Source organism: Callithrix jacchus, chromosome 16 (genome assembly GCF_049354715.1).
Source record: "Callithrix jacchus isolate 240 chromosome 16, calJac240_pri, whole genome shotgun sequence".
Taxonomy (NCBI): Eukaryota; Metazoa; Chordata; class Mammalia; order Primates; family Cebidae; genus Callithrix; species Callithrix jacchus.
The window spans coordinates 84,918,003-84,941,263 of record NC_133517.1 but is presented as its reverse complement, the minus strand read 5'-3'; the positions used below and the strand labels follow the sequence as shown (position 1 = coordinate 84,941,263).

Genomic DNA, 23,261 nt, shown 5'->3' with positions numbered 1-23,261 from the left:
AAGTTAGAACTCAGAATTCAGAAACCGACCCAGAACCGCACAGCTTCATGGAAACTGAACAACTGGCTCTTGAATGTTGACTGGGTAAACAACGAAATGAAGGCAGAAATAAAGAAGTTCTTCGAAACCAATGAGAATGAAGACACAACGTGCCAGAACCTCTGGGACACATTTAAAGCAGTCTCTAGAGGAAAGTATATAGCAATAAGTGCCCATATGAGGAGAATGGAGAGATCCAAAATTGACACCCTATCGTCAAAATTGAAAGAGCTAGAGGAGCAAGATCAAAAAAACTCAAAACCCAGCAGTAGACAAGAAATTACTAAGATCAGAGCTGAGCTGAAGGAGATTGAGACACGAAAAACCCTTCAAAAAATCAATAAATCCAAGAGCTGGTTTTTTGAAAAGATCAACAAAATAGACAGACCACTAGCCAGATTGATTAAAAAGAAAAGAGAGAACAACCAAATAGATGCAATAAAAAATGATAAAGGGGAAATCACCACAGATTCCACAGAAATTCAAACCATCATCAGAGAATATTACAAACAACTCTATGCACATAAACTAGTAAACCTGGAAGAAATGGATAAATTCCTGGACACCTGTGTCCTCCCAAGCCTAAACCAGGAGGAAGCTGAAACTATGAATAGACCAATAACAAGGTCTGAAGTTGAGGCAGCAATTAAGAGCCTACCTCACAAAAAAAGCCCAGGTCCAGATGGGTTCACAGCCGAATTCTACCAGACACACAAGGAGGAGCTGGTACCATTCCTTTTAAAACTATTTCAAGCAATCCAAAAAGAGGGAATCCTTCCCAAATCATTTTATGAGACCAACATCATCCTGATACCAAAACCCGGCAGAGATCCAACGAGAAAAGAAAACTTCAGGCCAATATCCATGATGAACATAGATGCAAAAATCTTCAATAAAATATTGGCAAGCCGATTGCAACAGCAAATCAAAAAACTTATTCATCATGATCAAGTAGGATTCATCCCAGGGATGCAAGGCTGGTTCAACATACGCAAGTCTATCAACGTAATTCACCACATAAACAGAACCAAAAACAAAAACCACATGATTATCTCAATTGACGCAGAGAAGGCATTTGACAAAATTCAACAGCCCTTTATGCTAAAAACCCTCAATAAACTCGGTATCGATGGAACGTATCTCAAAGTAATAAAAGCTATTTATGACAAACCAACAGCCAATATCATACTGAATGGGCAAAAACTGGAAGCATTCCCTTTGAAATCTGGTACTAGACAAGGATGCCCTCTCTCACCACTCCTATTCAATATAGTACTGGAAGTTCTAGCCAGAGCAATCAGGCAAGAAAAAGAAATAAAGGGTATTCAAATAGGAAAGGTGGAAGCCAAATTGTCTCTATTTGCAGACGACATGATAGTATACTTAGAAGACCCCATCGCCTCAGCCCAAAAACTCCTGAAACTGATAAACAACTTCAGCAAAGTCTCAGGATATAAAATCAATGTGCAAAAATCACAAGCATTCGTCTACACCAATAACAGACTTAAAGAAAGCCAAATCAAGAGCGAACTGCCATTCGCAATTGCTACAAAAAGAATAAAATACCTTGGAATACAACTCACAAGGAATGTAAGGGACCTCTTCAAGGAGAACTACAAACCACTGCTCAACGAAATCAGAGAGGACACAAACAGATGGAGAAACATTCCATGTTCATGGTTAGGAAGAATTAATATCGTGAAAATGGCTATACTGCCCAAAGTAATTTACAGAATCAACGCTATCCCCATCAAGCTACCATTGACTTTCTTCACAGAACTGGAAAAAACCACCATGAACTTCATATGGAACCAAAAGAGAGCCCGCATAGCCAAGTCAATTCTAAGCAAAAAGAACACAGCGGGGGGCATCACACTACCGGATTTCAAACTATACTACAAGGCTACAGTAATCAAAACAGCATGGTACTGGTACCAAAACAGAGATATAGACCAATGGAACAAAACAGAGGCACCGGAGGCAACACAACATACATACAACTATACAATCTTTGATAAACCTGACAAAAACAAGCAATGGGGCAAGGATTCCATGTTTAACAAATGGTGTTGGGAAAACTGGCTAGCCATGTGCAGAAAGCAGAAACTGGACCCCTTCCTGACACCTTACACTAAAATTAACTCCAGATGGATTAAAGACTTAAACATAAGACCTGGCACCATAAAAACCCTGGAAGGAAATCTAGGCAAAACTATCCAGGACATAGGAGTAGGCAAGGACTTCATGAACAAAACACCAAAAGCATTGGCAACAAAAGCCAAAATAGACAAATGGGACCTAATCAAACTCCACAGCTTCTGCACGGCAAAAGAAACAGTCACTAGAGTGGATCGGCACCCAACAGAATGGGAAAAAATTTTTGCAGTCTACCCATCTGACAAAGGGCTGATATCCAGAATTTACAAACAACTCAAGCAGATTTACAGGAAAAAAACAAACAAGCCCATTCAAAAGTGGGCAAAGGATATGAACAGATACTTTACGAAAGAAGACATATATGAGGCCAACAATCATATGAAAAAATGCTCATCGTCACTGGTCATCAGAGAGATGCAAATCAAAACCACATTGAGATACCATTTCACGCCAGTTAGAATGGCGATCATTAAAAAATCTGGAGACAACAGATGCTGGAGAGGATGTGGAGAAAAAGGAACACTTTTACACTGTTGGTGGGAGTGTAAATTAGTTCAACCATTGTGGAAGACAGTGTGGCGATTCCTCAAGGCCTTAGAAATAGAAATTCCATTTGACCCAGCAATCCCATTACTGGGTATATATCCAAAAGACTATAAATCGTTCTACTATAAGGACACATGTACACGAATGTTCATTGCAGCACTGTTTACAATAGCAAAGACCTGGAATCAACCCAAATGCCCATTGATAATAGACTGGATTGGAAAAATGTGGCACATATACACCATGGAATATTATGCAGCAATCAGAAATGATGAGTTCGTGTCGTTTGTAGGGACATGGATGAATCTGGAAAACACCATCCTCAGCAAACTGACACAAGAACAGAAAATGAAACACCGCATATTCTCACTCATAGGTGGTTGATGAAAAATGAGAACACATGGACACAGAAAGGGGAGTACTAAACACTGGGGTCTATTGGGGGGAAAAGGGGAGGGCCAGTGGGAGGGGGAGGTGGGGAGGGATAGCCTGGGGAGAAATGCCAAATGTGGGTGAAGGGGAGAAGAAAAGCAAAGCACACTGCCATGTGTGTACCTACGCAACAGTCTTGCATGCTCTGCTCATGTACCCCAAAACCTATAATCCAATAAAAAATTAAAAAAAAAAAAAATTATTTTTCTCACTATGTGTGTTACTTGTAAGCATTTGGACTGTAATTTATTTTATGTACATTTTACAACTCCTAACATACCATATAACCAAATGCACTTTTTAGATATTCACTGACTAGGATAATGTGTATTAACAATTACTGTGTCAATAAGTACATGTGTCTCTATATGACAAATATTTTAAATCATTAAGTTTTAAGTAACCCTTTTGTTACTTAAAAGTGTAAATCTTTTGTGTAAATCTTCAAGTAATCTGAATCTACCATGGCTGTTTAAGATTAATTTTGCCTTAAATGGAAGTATTAAATATTAGTACAAAATAAATTGTAGTTGCCTCTTACAGATGATAATATCATAGAACAGGAAAGCTGACTACTTTTCATATTTTATCTGCTCCAAAGTGAAAAATCAAAGTATCATAAATAAATACTTATCATGTTAATTTTAATAAAATTACATTTGGACAAAGAATTGGCAAAATATAGGAAAGTACAGTTTCAAAACAGTAAAACAATACAATCAATATACTTCTCTTTGATATATATCTTTAGGTAGTTTTAAAATGACAATAAACATCCATATTGTTTTCATGACATATTCTCAAGAAACAATTCCAATTATCTACTTACTGATACATTCTGGTAAAGGTTTGTCCCATTGTCCATTTGGTTGACATATCAAAACTGAAGATCCAAATAAAAAATATCCAGGATTGCAGTCATAGAATACCACAGTGCCGTAAGTAAAATTTCCATGTTCTATTTTACTTTCCCTTTTAGAATTGGCTGGAATTCCAGGATCAGAACAGTTGACCACTAAACAAGTGACAAATTTTGAAAGATATATTTGGAATAACATACATATACCTATATAGATTTATATTCGTAAATTATATAGTCAGTTTCAAAGGTACATTTATTCAAACAACCAGATTCCATGAATAAAGTCAATCCCATGGATTATCTAGAAAATGGCATGAAATCTGTGTGGTAGAAAATACAAAAAAAAAGAAAAAGATTTTGGCAACATTTAGGGAAAATAGCAACAAGTATTGTGGTGAGTATGAATTAAAAATAAATACCTTTGAACTACAGGAAAAAACATGCAGAAAAATGATAATTTGGAGTTTTTTTGTGATACAATATGAAATATACTTTTTTACAAAATGGAGCAACATTTAAGAGCTGTCCTTAATCTGTTTCTATAAATAAAACAATGAATACAGCCTCAATACAGGTGTAATGGCAATCCAGGCCCACACATAGTTTTTAGAAAAAAATGCAAAGAAAATAAATCTAAAGGTAAGTTCTACTAATTATGAAGCAAATTGCAGGTCAAAATAATCTCAATGACTTATTATATGCAGTCACAAAATAGGTACAGATAAGAAAGTTAGAAATTAATTATACCTGTTATAACTTTTAAAAATATAAGTTAAAATTTAGAAAAAGGAAAGCATTGTTAATGAGATGACATCAGTATTAAAGCTTTTTGTTTTAATAGATAAAAACTTTTTACTATTCTGCTCAAGCTGTTTTAAATGTGTCATTAATGTTTATGTGAACATTATCACCATGCACCTAATGGGAATATAGTTAGACATTTACCTTTGCACACAGGTGGTGGATGGCTCCACTGTCTGTTTGCCTGGCACTGTGCCTTCGTTGGCCCTTGCATAAGATACCCAATATTGCATGAGAATGTTACAACATCATTAAAGTTGAACCCATTTCCACTTGTTCTTCCATAAATTGGACTACCAGGGTGACCACAGCTAACAGCTAATGTGATGTGGGGGGAGGACAGGGAAGGAAACACACACAAAAATTTAGTCATTAGTTATTGCATTATTGATTATACTTAGTCATTTCAAACAAAGGAGAAAGAAGACTACTTTTTATCTGGACACATATGGAAAGTACATTTACTAATGTAAAGGAACAAAATAGAATGTAAAAATAGTCTAACAGTAATATTATATTAGTAAATAGATAATTATTTAAAACTGTAATAATTGTATGCAAGTGGTGCATAGATATTTAAAGTTTCATGGTACTTATTTCACCCTTTCTCTTTACATTTTTGGGGAAGCAGAGAGCATAGTACTGAAATTCAAAGAAATCTGGGGAATAATTAAATTTCATGTCAATAGTTAAAAGCAGAATAGAACAAATCTGGTCTGGTGTGGTGACTCATGCCTCTAATCCCAGTGCTTTGGGAGACCAGGGCAGGAAGATTGCTTGAGGAGAGGAGTTAAGGCTGTAGAGAGCTGTGATGATGCCACTGCACTCCAGACTAGATGACAGAATGAGACCTGTGCTTTAAAAAAGTTAAAAAGTAGAAAAGAACAAAACTGAACCAGTTTTCCTTGTCTAGTTAAGAACTGAGGATACTTAAAGGTAGTTTTTTGCACTTAATTTTGAAATAGTTCTTTTAATATTTATACAACCAATTGGTATGAATAATAGATTGATAAGCAAATGTGTGCTTAATATGACTATATACTGTAGAAAATATAAAATGATACATAAATGCTGCATTATAATTTTCATTAATATTTTGAGATACATTCTCAAAATATTCTCTAAACCAATCAATTTTACTTGTTTTTTTATCATTGTTATTTGAGAATATAATTTTTCCTGAAAATAATTTTCTTAATTAGATAAATTATTTACATACTTTTAATACTGTGCCCTACTGTAAATTTTATGTAGTGCTGGCTTTCACCAAACACCTCTATTTCTATGAACTGTTTTATTACATTATCTCACTCAATTAATAAGAGCAACTTCAGTAATAGTGCTTCATAATTGGGCAGAGGGAAAGACCACAGTCACTTTTAGCACTTAGGAAATGACCCAAGAGCAATTATTTTTCAGCTGTATTGTGAATGCCAACCTACTAATTTGGAAATTGAACTGCATCTTATTCTTGTTTAAGATTATCAATAAAGAAACCGATTTTACCCCAAGGGCCAATTCTCATTTATAGTCTCAATTATTCAACAAGAAAAACAGTGGCATTAATTGGCTACGCTTGAATATAGCATGCATATTCATGAAAAAGAGCGTATCTAGGGCAGACACAAGCAGGATATTGCTGTCTTTAAATCATCAATCAATTTGTGTGGGGGGGTGTATGGGTGTGTCTTAAGAACGTGATTTTCATTGTTAGCTAGCTGATCTATTATCTTATTATCATAATCATGAAACTAGATGTTCTATTATCAAAAACACAAAACTAGAATTTTTATACATTTCTGTGGATTGGATCAAAACTGTATAATGACTGAATTTATAAGTATAGATGCCATTGATCACAGATTAAATGAAATATTTCCATTGAACTCATACTAAAATTTTCATGTATTGTTTATCTGAAACCTCCAAAATCTTTACCCTATGATCCTGTTATAATTACAACATATTTGCAATACTTGTTTACTACTAATAATTTTAATACAAATGTCAGTATCTGAAGATGGAAATTATTACGAGGAAAATAGAGTTGATTTTAAGATCCAAAGTAGAATAGATTGTAATCTGGAACATTAAATACTACTGGGGATTCAGAGGAGTAAGAAAATATGCTAGAGTTATCATTATTTCAGCTCTATTCTTATTTTTATAATATAGAGAAATAATAACTGCATAATGGACAAATATGGAATATACATATGGGAAGAGATCCATTAAAATCACAAAGCACAGTGGGTATATTTAAGAAATTATAGGGCCGGGTGCGGTGGCTCACGCCTGTAATCCCAGCACTTTGGGAGGCCGAGGCAGGTGGATCACGAGGTCAAGAGATTGAGATCATCCTGGTCAAGATGGTGAAACCCCGTCTCTACTAAGAATACAAAAAATTAGCTGGGCATGGTGGCATGTGCCTGTAATCCCAGCTACTCAGGAGGCTGAGGCAGGAGAATTGCCTGAACCCAGGAGGCGGAGGTTGCGGTGAGCCGAGATCGCGCCATTGCACTCCAGCCTGGGTAAGAAGAGCGAAACTCCGTCTCAAAATAAAAAAAGAAATTATAAATGAGAACACATGGACACAGAAAGGGGAGTACTAAACACTGGGGTCTATTGGGGGGAAAAGGGGAGGGCCAGTGGGACGGGGAGGTGGGGAGGGATAGCCTGGGGAGAAATGCCAAATGTGGGTGAAGGGGAGAAGAAAAGCAAAGCACACTGCCATGTGTGTACCTACGCAACTGTCTTGCATGCTCTGCTCATGTACCCCAAAACCTATAATCCAATAAAGAATTTAAAAAAAAAAGATATTATTTTAAAATATACTTTACTCTTCATGTGTGAATTCATATCTAATTAACCTAAAGGATCACATGGATACATGCTGAACTGGTGAGATCCTTTTACAGTAATTCTAAAATTACATATAGTCATAGAGTTTTGTATAAATTTTAAAACAGTGGAAATAGTTTTTTAAAATCAACATTTATTTATTTTCTTTTTTATGTTTTTTAAAAATTATTATTACAATAGTTTTGGGGGAATGGGTGGTATTTAGTTGCCTGGATAAGTTCTTTAGTGGTGATTTCTGAGATTTTGGTGTATGCATCACCAGAGCAGTGTACACTGAACCCAACGTGTAATCTCTTATCCATCACTCCCCTCCCAAATTTTCTCCCAATTCCCCAGAGCTCATTATATCATCCATATGCCTTTGCATCCTCATAAATAATTTTAAATTTTTCAGTCGAAACGTAGATATATTATGTATGTGTACTCTTACTATATTTAAAATTGCAATGCGTTTTGAGGTTAAAAGATGCCATAATTAAACACCTTCAACTATTCACTCTATATTTATGGGAATTAGGACCCAGAGAGATTAAACATTGCATTAGCTCACATAACCATCAGAGGACCTGAAATGAGCGCAAAGGTTCTTCATGTCATGTCTAATAATAATATTTTCCCTATTGTGCTTCATCAGTATATAATTTTGATGTCATAACAATAGCATCATAATTATTAAATATTTTCCAAAATATTTTTCAGTATGAAAAGCTCTGTAGCATCACATTGTAACAAACCTTTATACTGCTACACAGTGGCCTCTAGAAATTTAAATCCTTATAATTACAAATGTGTTGAGAATGTATCTTCCATATAAGAATATTCATTTATCAGTATCATATATTTATATTAAGTATGAGAAGAGCTCAATTTAATTTCTTGTGTTTATGAGGAAATATAACTGAAATTCTCTTGAACAAATTCCACTTTAAAGGCTTTTGCATAGCGGTATCAAAATTGGATTGTGGAAATTTATGTTGTTTTACATATATATGACATATAACAACATTTTATATATATATATATATATTCATCTTGCCTAACAAAAACTATTATTATTCCAAAGGCCAGAGGTCTCTAATTGTTTTTGCCATGCTTACTTACGCACACAGGATGGGAGCTGACCAGACCAATTGTGATCCTGTTGACATATCCTCACCGAAGAACCGATCAATCGAAAACCAGGATTACATTGATATACAACTGTGTCTCTATATCCATAATTTTCTCCAATGACTTGACCATTCACAATCAGTTCTGGAATTCCACAATGACCCGCTGAAATGGGTCATAAAGTGATGTTTTTAATATTGTGATTTGTTTTATTCGTACATTTAGATACATGTGCAACATTAGAAAACTCTTGAAGTTGACTTAAAAGCAAGCTACAAATAATTCAGCTATAACTATATGACATAAAGGTAACTATGAGATATTTACCAAAATAACAAATCTACGGAAATTAAAAGAAAACGCATGTCTACTAACAATTGGGTCTAGAAGAAATTATAAAATATCTCAATGTGTGAAAATGAAAATATATCAAAATGTGGAGGTACAGATAAAGCAATACTTATTGAAGAAATTTAGAAGTTTCAGTGCTTTTAGTAGAAGGAATAGAGATATATAATCAGTGACCTAAAACTCCATGTTAAGAAAAATAAACAAGGAGCAAAATAAAGAAGTAAAAATAAAGCCAAAGTAGACAGAAGGAAATATTTAAGATAATTACAAATAATAGAGAACATTAAAGTTAACATTATTTCTCTAAAAATAGCAACAAAATCATTAAACCCTTAGCTAACCCTATTAATACCAAAAAGGAGAGAATAAAATTGTCAATAACAGGAATTAATGAAGTTATATTACTATAAAGCATTCCAAAATTAAAAGAATAAGGAAGGCTAAAAACAGCTATGTATCAATACATTTTAACACTTCAGAAGAAAAACAATTTTGTAATAATTATCTTACCCCAAAACTAACAAAAGAAAAAAATAGAAAAATATTTATAGTTTTTATCTATTTAAAATATTTGAATTCTTAAATCAAAACTTTCCTATATAAAACACTCAGGCATTTTTTTTTTTGCTGGGAAATTCAAGCTTTTAAGGGGGAAAAATAATTCTTATGTATATTCTCTTAGAATATAGAAAAGAAAAACAACCACCTTTGAACTGATTTTATGAAGTAACCATACCCTCAATAGTAAAGCCTGAAAAGAGAATTAAAAAAAAAAAAAAAAAAAAAACCTAAAGTCCTTAAACGATTATAAAGGACCAAAGTACTTCATAAAGAGATATACAAACCTCCTTAACAAAATTTTAGAAAATCTGTCTAGTGACATATAAAATATAATACATCATGATTGTCTGGGATTTATTCAGAAATGAAATTTGGCTAAATATGAAAAATTACTGTAATTTTGTAATAAAAGAGTAAAAAATCTATGTTATTATTTCAATAGATGCAGAAAAAGTATATGGCAAATGTAGTCCTTATTCATGATTAAAAACTGGCAACAAATTAGGAATATAAGGGAACTCAATAAAGACATAATTTAAAAAAATCGTTAGCTGATATTTATATTTACCAGTAAAAAGGTAATGCTTTCCTCTTGATGGAGGGAACACAAGGTCTACTCTTACCATATTTATTTAATATTTTTCTGTTGGCCCTATCAATGTAATACATTAATAAAAAAAAGAAAAACAGCATAATGTTGGGAAACAAAATAGTGAACCTATTCTATATATACTCAAGTAATATATATGTAGAAAGTTATATTTTTTAAATATCTTAAAACTAGTTAATTAATTTAGAAAGGTTATAGACTACTAGATAAATATTTTAAATAATTGTATTTTATATAATAGCAGCAAACAATTGGAGAATGTAATTTAGATAAACAACATTAGCTGGGCACAGTGGCTTATGCTTATAATTCCAGCACTTTGGGAGGCTGAAACAGGATGATCATTTGAGGCCACAATTTCAAGACCAGCCTGAGCAGCAGAGGAAGACCCTACCTAAAAAAATTTTTTTAAAGAACAATTTTATTTTTTACTTATAATAGTGAAACATTCAGCAATAGCATTTGTTTTTGTTTTTGTTTTTGAGACGGAGTTTTGCTCTTGTTACTCAGACTGGAGTGCAATGACGCGATCTCGGCTCACCGCAATCTCCGCCTCCTGGGTTCAGGCAATTCTCCTGCCTCAGCCTCCTGAGTAGCTGGGATTACAGGCACACGCCACCATGCCCAGCTAATTTTTTTTGTATTCTTAGTAGAGACGGGGTTTCACCATCTTGACCAGGGTGGTCTCAATCTGTTGACTTCGTGATCCACCCGCCTCGGCCTCCCAAAGTGCTGGGATTACAGGCTTGAGCCACTGCGCCAGGCCAGCAATAGCATATTCTATGCCAAAAATTCAAAATGTTGCTATTGCAAAAAAAATAAAAATAAATGAAGACCCAAACAAATATATTTCATTCATGAATCAGAAGACTCAATGTTTTTAGATGCCAATTCTCCCCAACTGATGTATTAATTCAATCCCACCAGGATTTCTTTGTAGAGTTTAATAAACTAATTTAAGATTTATATGAAACTGCAAAGTCTCATGGTATCAAAAATGATTCTGAAAAATCCGAACAAATTTAAAGGATTTACATATATGATTTCAATAATTATTATGAAATCTTTTCAACAAATAGTGCAAGATACAAAGTGAAAGCAAAAAGCCCCTCAATGATACATCACACATACAAATTAAAAATACATTGAAGATACAAAAGTTAAAGCTAAAATTATAAAGCTGCCAGTAGAAAGAGAAAGTAAAACACAAACAAAAAAATGATAGACTTTAACAAAGTTGAAAATTTGTGGTTGTCAAAGATGCCGTTAAAAAATGAGTGCGAAAGTCACAGAAGAAAATACTTATAAAACACACAATGATGAAGGCCTTTAACAAGAATATGTAAAGAACACCTACAATCATAATCAAAACTCAATTAATATAAGATACTTTACCGCTTCACAAAGAAAAATTTACAAATAGCCAATAAGCCTATAAAACTGTGCTTAACATCAGTGTTCATTAAGACAAAAAAGAATTAAAATACCATAGGATACCTTTATGCATCCAACAGAATGGATAGAACAAAAAAGTTGGCTATACCACATGCTGGAGAGACTGGGAGACATCTAGATCTCTCCCACGTGTATTCTATTCCTGAGTATTCAAGTGAAATGAATGAATATGTCCACAAAAAGTCTTAAATGAACATCCATAGCAGTTTTATTCATAATAGCTTAAAACTGGACAGAGCCCACGTATCCATCAAAAAGAGAATGGCTGAAGTGTGGCATATTTGTACAATGGAATCCTATTGATCAATAAAAGGAACAAATTACAGAAATTACAGCTATGCACAACAGCATAGATAGAAGAGAACAAAAGAAGCCTTATATAAAAGGGTGCACAATTCACAATTAAATTTAATAAATTTGAAAAACAGGGGAAACTAATATACGGTGAAAATATCAAAGTAGTTATTGCCTCAGGTTATGGAGGAGGAGTTGCACGGTGACCATGAAGGGGCATAAGGAAACTTTCTTAGATAATGGCAATATTATCTGTCTTCATAATGGTTTAGTTGCACGGATGTATACATTTGTCAAAACTAATCTAACAGCATTTATGATATATGTACTTCACTATATATGAATTTTTCCAGCATTGAGAAAAAAAACCTTTAAACAAATATTGAACTCTAGCTAATGGTATGCATGCTTAAATATTTAGCAACCAAGTATACTGATGTTTACAATTTATTTCAAAATACATCAAAAAAATGAATGGATTGATAAAGGCCTAGAAATATGGATAGATATGTAATATGCAAATATTAAAAAATGCTAATTGTAGAATTAGGTGGTAGACATATGGGTGTTCATTGTCAATTCCTTTAATTGAAAAAATTATAATAAAATAGTAGGGAATCAGGAATAAATTCACTATACTTAGAAAAACAATCATAAGCACATTCTTATTGCCATTCTATGCTAAAAGTGTTGGGAGTTATACGAACTAGTTGAGAGGAATGAATCCCTAAGGTCAAGTCACAGTGTAATATTCTAGAATTTGCTTGTTTGGCAACTGTTCTTTCCTTCTACCAACATTCTTTTCCACTTCATTGTATATCAACACTGTATTCTCTACCTTTGCTGATCTTGTCTCCTTAGACTAAGAGGCAATAGTTTCTATTAAGTATTCCTGGTATGCCCTGTCTTTTCAGAGAACAGAATCAAGATTCTAAGTAGGTGAATAAAACCACATATTATACATGATATTAAGTAATATATAATGTACAATATCACTTCATGACAGCATATAGCCATAAAATATCATATCAAATTTATATGTAAACTTAAAATACTTTTAAAATTTAGTTATATTGTGTCATTAAATTTATGTGAATTTAAAATACTTTTTAAATTTATATAGTTATATATAAATAAATATATATACAAATATATATATTATATTTGAATAATATGTAATACAATGCAGTTATACGTAAACAAATATATACAAATATATATATTTGTTTATATATAGCTATATATAAACAAATATATACAAATATATATATTTGTTTATATATAACTATATATAAATATATACAAATATATATATTTGTTTATATATAACTATATATAAATTTGAAAATTTATGTTATGTAAACTAAGTTATGTAAACTAAGTTTACTTAACAATGCATAACTAAACTAAGTAATCTGTTATTGAAATTAGTACAACCAAAATCAGTTTACAAACTATTAAGATATATTTTTTATTTTTTATTTGATTATATAATCACATATTAATACATAAGCATTTAATTCATTAACTATTTTTTATTTTATTCAATAGTCATTTCAGAAAATAAATGCTCTCATCCATCTGCCCAGTCTTGTCCAGAGGGAGACACCATGACACCTATCCTCACTGCTCTGCTTTAAGCGAGACCTAAAGAGGAAGAGGAAAGACCCTATTCTGAGAGAAACCTCATTCCATACCCAGAGCCTGGTCCATTAATGACCCCAGGGTCTCAGAACTTCCCTGTGTATATTCAACTATGTGTGCTCTTCTAAAGAAATTGTTGCTGGGCTTTCAAGTATATATTAACAGATATATCTAAGAAGGGGAAAAAAGACATTTTATCAAAAACTTCTAACTATACTCTTTGATATTTCAAATATAATTATATTTCTATGAATACTTTCAAGCTTATTAGCAACAAAATATGTAAGTATAGACTTTTCTTCCATGTGTCATATTCTTAAACAGTAACATTTTAAATAGAAAAACAATGTGCAAATTTTGCAGTACTCTATTCATGATGATCAGCAGTTTTTAAATTAGCAAAAAGATCATGCCTTGCTTCCAACAGATAAGTGAATAATCATTAGAAAAACTTGCATTATTACCTAATTCAATACTTGCTGTCACATCTTGAAATCATTTTAGAGAAAATAAAGCATAAATCAGACAATTTTCTTATTAAGTAAATTTTGAAATCTTTGAAAAAGGAGATTAATCAAAAATATTATTTTCATCATAAAAGAGAAGGGGTAAGAAGAATAAACTAGTTCAGTTTTTTTAACTAAACATTTTTTATAATAAATTCAGAGAACTCTAAGGGGAAAACAGCCTAATTGCCTAAAATCAGTTCAAAAAATATATTTTTTAAATTTTAATAGAAATTAGTTTTATGCATGTTGAAATCTTATGAAATAAAAAGGGAAAAAGTTGTTTAAAAATAAACATTGTTTATCTTCTTTAGTCATTACCTTAAGCAAATGGGTGAAAGGAGAGTTGACTGTGATTTAGAATGAATAGCTACAGCGATTAATCCAGCTAAGTAAGCAGATACACAATTTTCAGCAATTAGTTTATATATTTTTTTCACTTTATATTTTCACCATGCTTGGAAGAAAATGTGTCTCTTCCTAGATTTCATTAGGAATGCTAGTTGATTGTTTCATTTAGTAGCTTTTCTATCATGAGCCATTTTTAAAGATAATTATTTTCTGGTTTTTAACTTCCTTTCTGAATGAATATAAATTAGTATCTCATATTAGAAGAAAAGGGATGCCTCCTTTCAAGGGTGAGAGGCAGGGGGAAGTTTGGTAAAAATAAATAAAAAATCTGTACCTAGGCATCTGGTTTCAGATCCACTCCAAAGACCTGAGGAAAGGCATTCCCGGACAGCAGAGCCCACAAGCATGAATCCCAAGTCACAGGTAAAGATAGCTGTTGAGCCATATGAAGTTTGAGTTCCAATCTTATTTCCATTTGGAGGTGTAGGTAGTTCTCCACAGGAAATAACTTTAAAATGATAAATAAATAAAAACCCTTAATAATATAGTCAAGCTGCACTTGTAACAAAACAATGCTTTTATCATTTTGAGTTTCCTATGATTTGATGTATTTGCAACAGATACAATTACAAATTGACATTTGTAAAACATGTTTGAATGGGTGTGAAGGTATAGACAAAAGAGATGACATATGTAAAATTTATCCTCTTTAAGTTCCCGTAGAACCTTCTAAGTGACAGAGATATGAAGTTTGTTTTTATGTTTGTTTGTTTGTTTTCTGTTTTTCTGGGTTTTTTTCTTTGGCATTTTTTGCTTAGTCAACCTGGTTATAGTGGATGAAAAAAATCACAAGTTTAAAGCGAGAAAAATCAATTAATCTAAAATCTTTTACTTATCAAGTGACTTTCGGCAAGCCTTGTGACTTACCTGAGCCAAAGTTTCTTCATATCTAAATCAACATTGAAATAATAATTACAATATAATTTTTGGCAAGAACTCTATAGTTTGAGCTTTACATGTACTTTACATATAAAATATTTTATTTTCATGAGATAATAAAATAAAGAAATATTTTCATTTCATTAGATATAATGATAATTTGCCTGTTTTTTTAAAAGTTTCAAAAAATTGAAGAAAATAAATTTAACTGGATTACTAGGTCATATAGAACCCTTTTCTTATGACTTCTTCAAATCTGAAGATCACAAATGAACTGCCATCTAGCATAAAAACAATATGATCATGTACACTGAGCATTTATTATGTATTAGGTGCTATTAGTAATGTTTTCATTTATGTAATGCTCAAAACAACTCTCTAGGCTTTCAGTCTTAAGTTTTAGAAAGCTGTCAGGTAGAGAAGTAGACAATTAGCAAATTTTCAAGAGTTGCACATCAAATTTAAAATGTACTGATGGTTTTGAGCTCATTCCCCCCCAAAAATATTTTGAGGTAGCAATTAATATGATTGATATCCCAATATCATTATTATTTCTAATATTTGTATTATTTCCATTTAAAAGATGAATAAATGGAGGCCTGGAAAAAATACTGTTCTTTTCTTTTTCTCAACAAATTGCAATTCCTAAATACCTTGCCTTTTCCTCATTCTTACCTGTAGGCAGTAACCCAATCTTATTTGTCATTTAAACTATTCTATATAATAAAGAATCCATTTGTTGAAAGCCTGATTAAATGAGTGTTTCTGTTGTAGATAATAATTACTTCGCTCTTTGAAATGTTTCTATCCATGTCCCAGTTGAAAACAAATTACTCTAGAAGAACAAGGGGGCTGCAGCGAGAGAAAGATCCTGGGAGAAAACTTGGAGGACTCGTACAAAAATTTAGAAATAGAGGCTGTGTGCAGTGGCTCCTGCCTGAAATCCCAGCTCTTTGGGAGGATGAAGAGGGCAGGTAACATAGGTCAGGAGTTCAAGACAAGCTTCGTCAACATGGTAAAACTCCGTCTCTACTAAAAATACAGAAAAAAAAATAGCCAGGCGTGGTGGTGGGCACCTGTAATCACAGCTACTCGAGAGGCTGAGGCAAGAGAATTGTTTGAACCCAGGAGGCAGAGGTTGCAGTGAGCTGAGATCACACCACTCCACTCCACCCCGGGTGACAGAGCAAGACTCTTTCTCAAAAAAAAAAAAATTCTAGAAATACAGATGATGGCATATTTTATAATATCAGAAATAATTTAGAAATATATTTTTAATACTTTAATTCATTGATATGATTATTTTGGAACACAGGGCAACCAAAAAATTCTATGCTGATATAAAGATTTTTAAAAATACATTTTAAATTAATAAATATTCATAAATAAAATAATATCAGATACTTGTGTACTTATTACACGTAGGATATTTGTCTGCTATATTAAACTTCTTAATCACAATAGCCCTATGTAGACTTTTGATTTCTTTATTAGTTTGTTTATAAATCATGGGTCTCTATACAACATATACCATAGAGTTGTGTTGAATGCTGATTAAAAGACTGTATTTTTACCTTGCATATTTCTTGGAACAAAATAGGCAATAAATAACTATAGGAAAGGAAGTTCAAGGTATTTCACTTGATTATCCTATGTTCTCTTAGCTAATGTATATTAGACACTGGCCATTTATATTATACAAGTGTATGGAAATAAAATGCCTTAACCGCTCGATTTGGTTCAATAACATTTATCGAAGATCTGGTTATAGCCGGTATTTCAATTGTGTCATACCATTAAATCTTTGCAATAACTCTACATGACAGGTCTTATAATTTTATAGTTTTAGAATTTTGGATCAGAGAGAATAAATATGACATAGCATGATTAAAACTCAAGGATTTTTGTCAGACTACCTGGTCAAATATCATTTATCTACCATTTATAGGTTCTGTGACTTTAACATAATGATTAAATCTGGAGCTAAGGTTTGGTTTTTGTTTCAAAATGAGTATAAAACATGTAAAGAACTAAAAGCAGTGTCTGGCAAGTAGTAAGTAGACATTACTTCATTGTTCAAGTCGATAATAGATCTACCAATCAAACACTAGATTTCTGAATCCAAAGCCCATGCTTTTCTATTTACCATAAAAAAACATTTACTAATACATACAAACATAGTTAGTTAGAAAATTAAAAAATGTAATTAGACTAAATGGCCATGTTAGTAATATCATGTAATTATTGGTTTAGTGTGTTTAGAAAAGGCACTGATTCAAACAATTCAATAACCAAACATACTTATGAAATAAGTTGAGCAGTGTATACTTACTTTGGCAATATGGTCTTTCATTTCTCCAACTCCAGGTACCATTAGGAAGACATTCGATGGAGGCAGGACCTAATCCATGATAACCAGGGTCACAGCTGAAAACTACCTTGGTTTTGTATTCATAATGGGAGCCATTCACAATTCGCCATCTTCCATGTTCCAAGGTAAAGGAATTGATGCTTGGACACGTAACGACTATACAAAAAACAAAGGATACAAGTGCTAACAAGTCACTGTATCTTATGTCTATTCCATCCTTTACATTTCCACTGCCTTGATTCACTTACTAATGCATTTACTATAAAAGGACCTTGAGCATTTGCTCTTTATTTCTTTTGCATGTTAATATTTTCCATGGCAGTTCTTGAACACATTCAACAGTTTCACAATTCAATCTTGCACTTATTATTCTTCCTACTTAGAATCCCAATTGTTGGCTTACCTCTACTCCCTTATTTCCTTATAAGTTTAAAAAGTACTGTAGTTTGAGGAATTTTTTTATGAGAATGGCCTTTGCAAGAGTTATAATATTAACTTTAGCTAATTCAAAATTTCTTCAAGGTAAGTAGCTTTATTAGATACCTATGCTGAGATTGCAAACAATTTAACAATCTTAATTTTAAATGAAATCACAGCTAAGTGGAAATGTTAGTACTAAATGGGAAGAAATAATTGAAATATAGAGAAAATTCAAGACTTCATTTAAACCAATATTTTCTATTTTTTTCTTTCACTACCAAATCTTTACCAGAATTAATGTCTTATCATTATGTAAACTTATTTACCTAGTGAAGTAGTAGAAACAACAATAAAAACTCTTCTAAGTTGTAAGTAACCAAAAGAATATCAATGAAAGTTTAAAATTATGGATAATTTCTGCAACAATACTTATCCTAATAAAAATCAGAGTGGAACATGACAAAATATAATTTTATTAACACAATCTTTAAAAATTTTCTCAAGGGAACATGTACTGAAACATATGTTGACTAAAGGAAGACTTTTTGCAACATAAAATTTTCTTATATAAAATAAAAGTGCCTTTTTGACATAAATATTCTGAGGTTTCCCAAAATGATTAAGACGTTCTTGTACTATCTTCTAGTACTTCATGGTACAAGACAGCTTAATTAACTTTTATTTCTGACTTAGACATCACATTTCAGTTTAGGGATTGGTTTTTACAATTCTACAACACATAAAATATCAGATCATATAAAATACCAAGAGAAAAACAAGTGATGAAATTCCCTTAATCCACATACCAACACAGCGAGGAGTCTTGTTATGATTGCTCCATGTTCCATCTGACTGGCATACAGCCGTGGTAAGTTCCTTGGATGACAATCGATATCCATCATTACAAAAATAGGTAACTCTCGTTCCTACCAAGTAGTCTGTTGTTAGTATTCCTCCATTTGTTGGAGCTTTAGGAATCCCGCAGGAAATTGCTAGAATAAATACATACATGCAAAATCATATAAACAGAAAAATGTTTAATTTATTAGGTGAGTCTGCTGAACTGTAAAACATGCAAAATTAATGGGGAATTTTTTTAATTCCTGTGAAACAATCTCAGAATATTTCACAAAAATACTTTCTGAACCATAAATTTTGAATCATTTCTTCCAAATTCTTATTTAATGTGTTTATAAATTGATGAATGTGCATTGTTAATGCTTTATTTCTTGGTTTCCTAGTTTTTTGTTATCAAATGCATGGTTATCAGCATTCATATGAATTATATGAGAATGCAACTTTGGTAAAGAGTATCTCTAATGCCAGCCCATGACTGAACCACCACATAGCAAGTTTGATTAATTCAATTTGACAGATAAATATTGAATATTTTAAAGGGAGTGGAAACCAACATGCATCATGATTTTGGCCAGGAATAAAATAAATAGATTTATTTTACCTGAAAACTGGCTATTTCTTTGTCTTAGGAACAGCCAAAATGTATGAGCTGGGGCACCATCCATAAAATATCATGTATATTGGATATGTTTTAAAAATTTAAGGCCAGGCCTTATTGTCTTAAAACCTAATTTAGGATCTTCCTGAATTTCACTGATGTGTCTTAGATGTCTTGATTTTTATCTACAATACGTTTGATTTAGGTGAAGAATAGTTTTACTATGATGTGATAATGATGTAAAATTTTGTATTTGCATAGTTTGTTGTATATATTTTATACTTTGTAACTTTAAAAGGGTACAGAAAAATCCCCTACAATTGTTTACCATTTTTGCCCTATACCCACACAATTGGCATTTACAAAAAACAAAAACAAAAAACACATAACCTTTCAAAGAATATATTTGATAGCAATATCTCAAAGTTTATTTATTTATTTATTTATTTATTTTGCTGGAGTGCAGTGGCGCTATCTGGGCTCACTGCAACCTCCACCTCCCAGGCTTGAGCGATCCTCCCACCTCAGATCCCTAGTAGTTGGAACTACAGGTGTGTGTCACCATACCTGGCTGATTGTTTGTTTGTTTGAGACACGGTCCTACTCTTTTGCCTAAGCTGGAGCGCAGTGGCAGGATCTTTGCTCACTGCAGCCTCTACTTCCTGGACTCAAGCAGTCCTCCTACCTTTATCCTCCCAAGGAGCTGGGACCACAGGCACACAGCACCAGGTCCGAGTAAGATTTATATTTTTTTGTAGACACAGGTTTTCATCATGTTGAGACCAGGCTAGTCTCAAACTCCTAGGCTCAAGCAGTTCACCGGCTTCTACCTTCCAAAGTGCTGGGATTATAGGCGTGAACCACTGCACCTGGCCCTATTTGTATGTGTATATGTAACACTCAGGGTAAATATTTATATGTATCTCCACAGATGGACTAATGTACTCGAATATGAGTGTCACCACAGAAACAACTGGAGTTATATAATATCTGATGTATGTACTGTATTACTGTTATAAAATAAGAAGCCTTCTGTATTATAAAAGATATCTAGACTTACAGGTTTCATACAAAGGATTACAGATTTATATTTTCTCTCATAAGAGAATAAATAAAATATATAAATATTTTTAGTTTAAATATTATAAATTTTATGTTCTATTCACCCATCTTCTAATTCAACCAAAAATTGATTCCACTTCTCTTATAAAATCTATTTCACTAATTAATTTTCTTTAACCCATGTGAATTAAATATAAAATGAAAAACCTTAGTAAAATCTATATAAAATTGTCAAAACTGAATGGCAGAATCCCTACGGCTGAATAGTTGATCTTTTGTAATTTGGTAACCTACAAATTATGAACAGAAAAGCTGTAATGCTGACTTAAATTACACATGCAATCTCATATAATTATGTTATTATCCCTGCTTTCTAATTACAGAACCTCTAAAATAGTGTTGAAAAGTAAATGGTTCTCTGATGTCTGTTAAAGCAATGTTTATATTTTCACTTAGAACTTTTGGGAGTTTCAAGTTGTTACAAGCCATCTTCCTGCCAAAGGTCATGTATTTTCTGATTTTTTAAAAATTACCTATGGATTGTTTGGGTGGTACAGGTTTAATCTACATCAAAGTAAAAAGGGATATAGTTAAATAGTATAGATTCCACATATACGTTTAGTAAAAAGTGATTTTTATTTTAGAACTAAAAACAGACAATGTACCAAAATAATAGGACAATTCCTGTGCCGATGGATAGTTTACAATTTAACTTCTCAGCTATTTATAAAAAGAAGAAGAAAAAAAAGAAATATTCGGTTCAGAAGAAAAGTCATCATAACTGAGTGGTTGTCAAAGAGGCTTCTCTATACAACTTTCAGGAAACCACAACTTAAAAGTGAGGCAGGGAATACGAAGTGAGTTGCCACATAACACCGTATAATAATTGTATGCATGGGGATGGTTCAATTTTTGAGGGGGCAATAATAAATGGTTATTTGATGAGAACATAAATAAATAAAACACCTGACCAAACCCAAATGGATATAGCTGACTAATTTTCTACGTTTATGCTCACATTGTGTAACTTTATAGCTCAAGTAAATGAATGTAGGGATGTATAAGAAGACTCAAGAGGCAAGAAAAAGAAAAATGACTAAAAAATGCAAAACAAATTTGGAATAAAAGATGCATTATGCAAATAGCTCTTCCCAATGACATGTAAACATTTCATTTCAATTAGCTTTGTCCAAATAGAGGTCATATCCTATAAACATTTTTTCTTAATCTTTGTTTTAACAATAAGAAAAAAATCAATTTTTGGAAATGACTGCATGATTTACATATATTTTATCATTTTACTTCACCAAATATCTCATTTTTAAACTACATTTAAACTTTCCTATTTGGATAGTAAAACAATGTTAAATTTAAGACAATGAAAAAATGACTCCATATGTAAATTACATGGAATATATTCAATGAAATTATAGCACTAATTCTATCAAAGCAATTTCAAATTTTCATCAAGTACAGGGTATTTTTATTTTACATGGTAGTCGATTATTCTCACAAAATGTTTCTTAAGGATTATATATGTGCCATATAGGGATGTGTATGTGTATGTATGTATATCACTATAAATGAAAGCAATCTCCACAGCAATCATTATGTAACTAAAATGCAAAAGTTTAAATTTCAAAAAATATTAAAATTCAGAGCATTTTAATTGTCATTTAAAATATATATTATATAAGCTTATTTTTTAATTCTGTTATGAAATTATGAGTTTAAAGGTTCTTTCCCAAACTAGTTCTGGGAAATTAGTCACTACTAAGAGACTGTAATACTCCTGCTTTTCATTGGTCGAAGGAAAGTAGCTGTTTTAATGCATTATTAAAATGTATCCATTCTACATGAAGTAAATGCTTTCAATGTTGATAACTCCTTAAGGCAATGATGCTTTCCAGAATCCTAACAAGTGATTAATTTTTCTTTGCATCCACACAACAAGAAACAATAATTTTTTTCATTTTGCACTTCTTTACATATGCCTTTGATAGCTATCTTTTGGTGCATTATAAATTGCAGTCTAATAGGTTAAAGAACCCATTTCAAGTGCCTGGTAATATCTATTCCTTAGCTAATTTTAACCTGCTACTGGTTGATTTTAAATTTTATAAGTGCCCACCAAAAAACATAATAAGTAAGACTTCTTATTTATTAACCTATAATATTCTGCATTTTTTATGTGAGGGGTCACAGTTGCTGTATGCATCTTTACATGCTAACTAGAGTTAAATAAAATATGAAATTAATTTACATCTTGATAAAATAATGTAATGAATTAAATATTTTAAAATTTTCAAAGTCCAATGATATTAGTTTTTCTGTTTAGCTGTTGTTGAACTTGTCTTTATGACTATGACTACACTTAGGTAAAAGACTCAACTACTATTCAAAAACAAGTTTGTTTGTTTCTTTTTCATTTT

At 32.1% G+C, this 23,261-nt stretch overlaps 1 protein-coding gene across 11 annotated transcripts in view; it reads right to left on the bottom strand.

Moving 5' to 3' along the window:
• CSMD3 (CUB and Sushi multiple domains 3) overlaps positions 1–23,261 on the bottom strand; it is a 1,279,316-nt gene that overhangs the window by 69,877 nt on the left and 1,186,178 nt on the right. For all 11 annotated transcript variants that reach the window (XM_002759280.8, XM_017965625.4, XM_035276379.3 and 8 more), the window contains 6 exons: positions 19,118–19,303; positions 17,853–18,047; positions 14,916–15,089; positions 8,801–8,974; positions 4,982–5,155; positions 4,004–4,189 (listed from right to left, as the gene is read on the bottom strand). In XM_002759280.8, the coding sequence (XP_002759326.1) occupies positions 4,004–4,189; positions 4,982–5,155; positions 8,801–8,974; positions 14,916–15,089; positions 17,853–18,047; positions 19,118–19,303 (1,089 nt within the window). The remainder of the gene's footprint in view (positions 1–4,003; positions 4,190–4,981; positions 5,156–8,800; positions 8,975–14,915; positions 15,090–17,852; positions 18,048–19,117; positions 19,304–23,261) is intronic.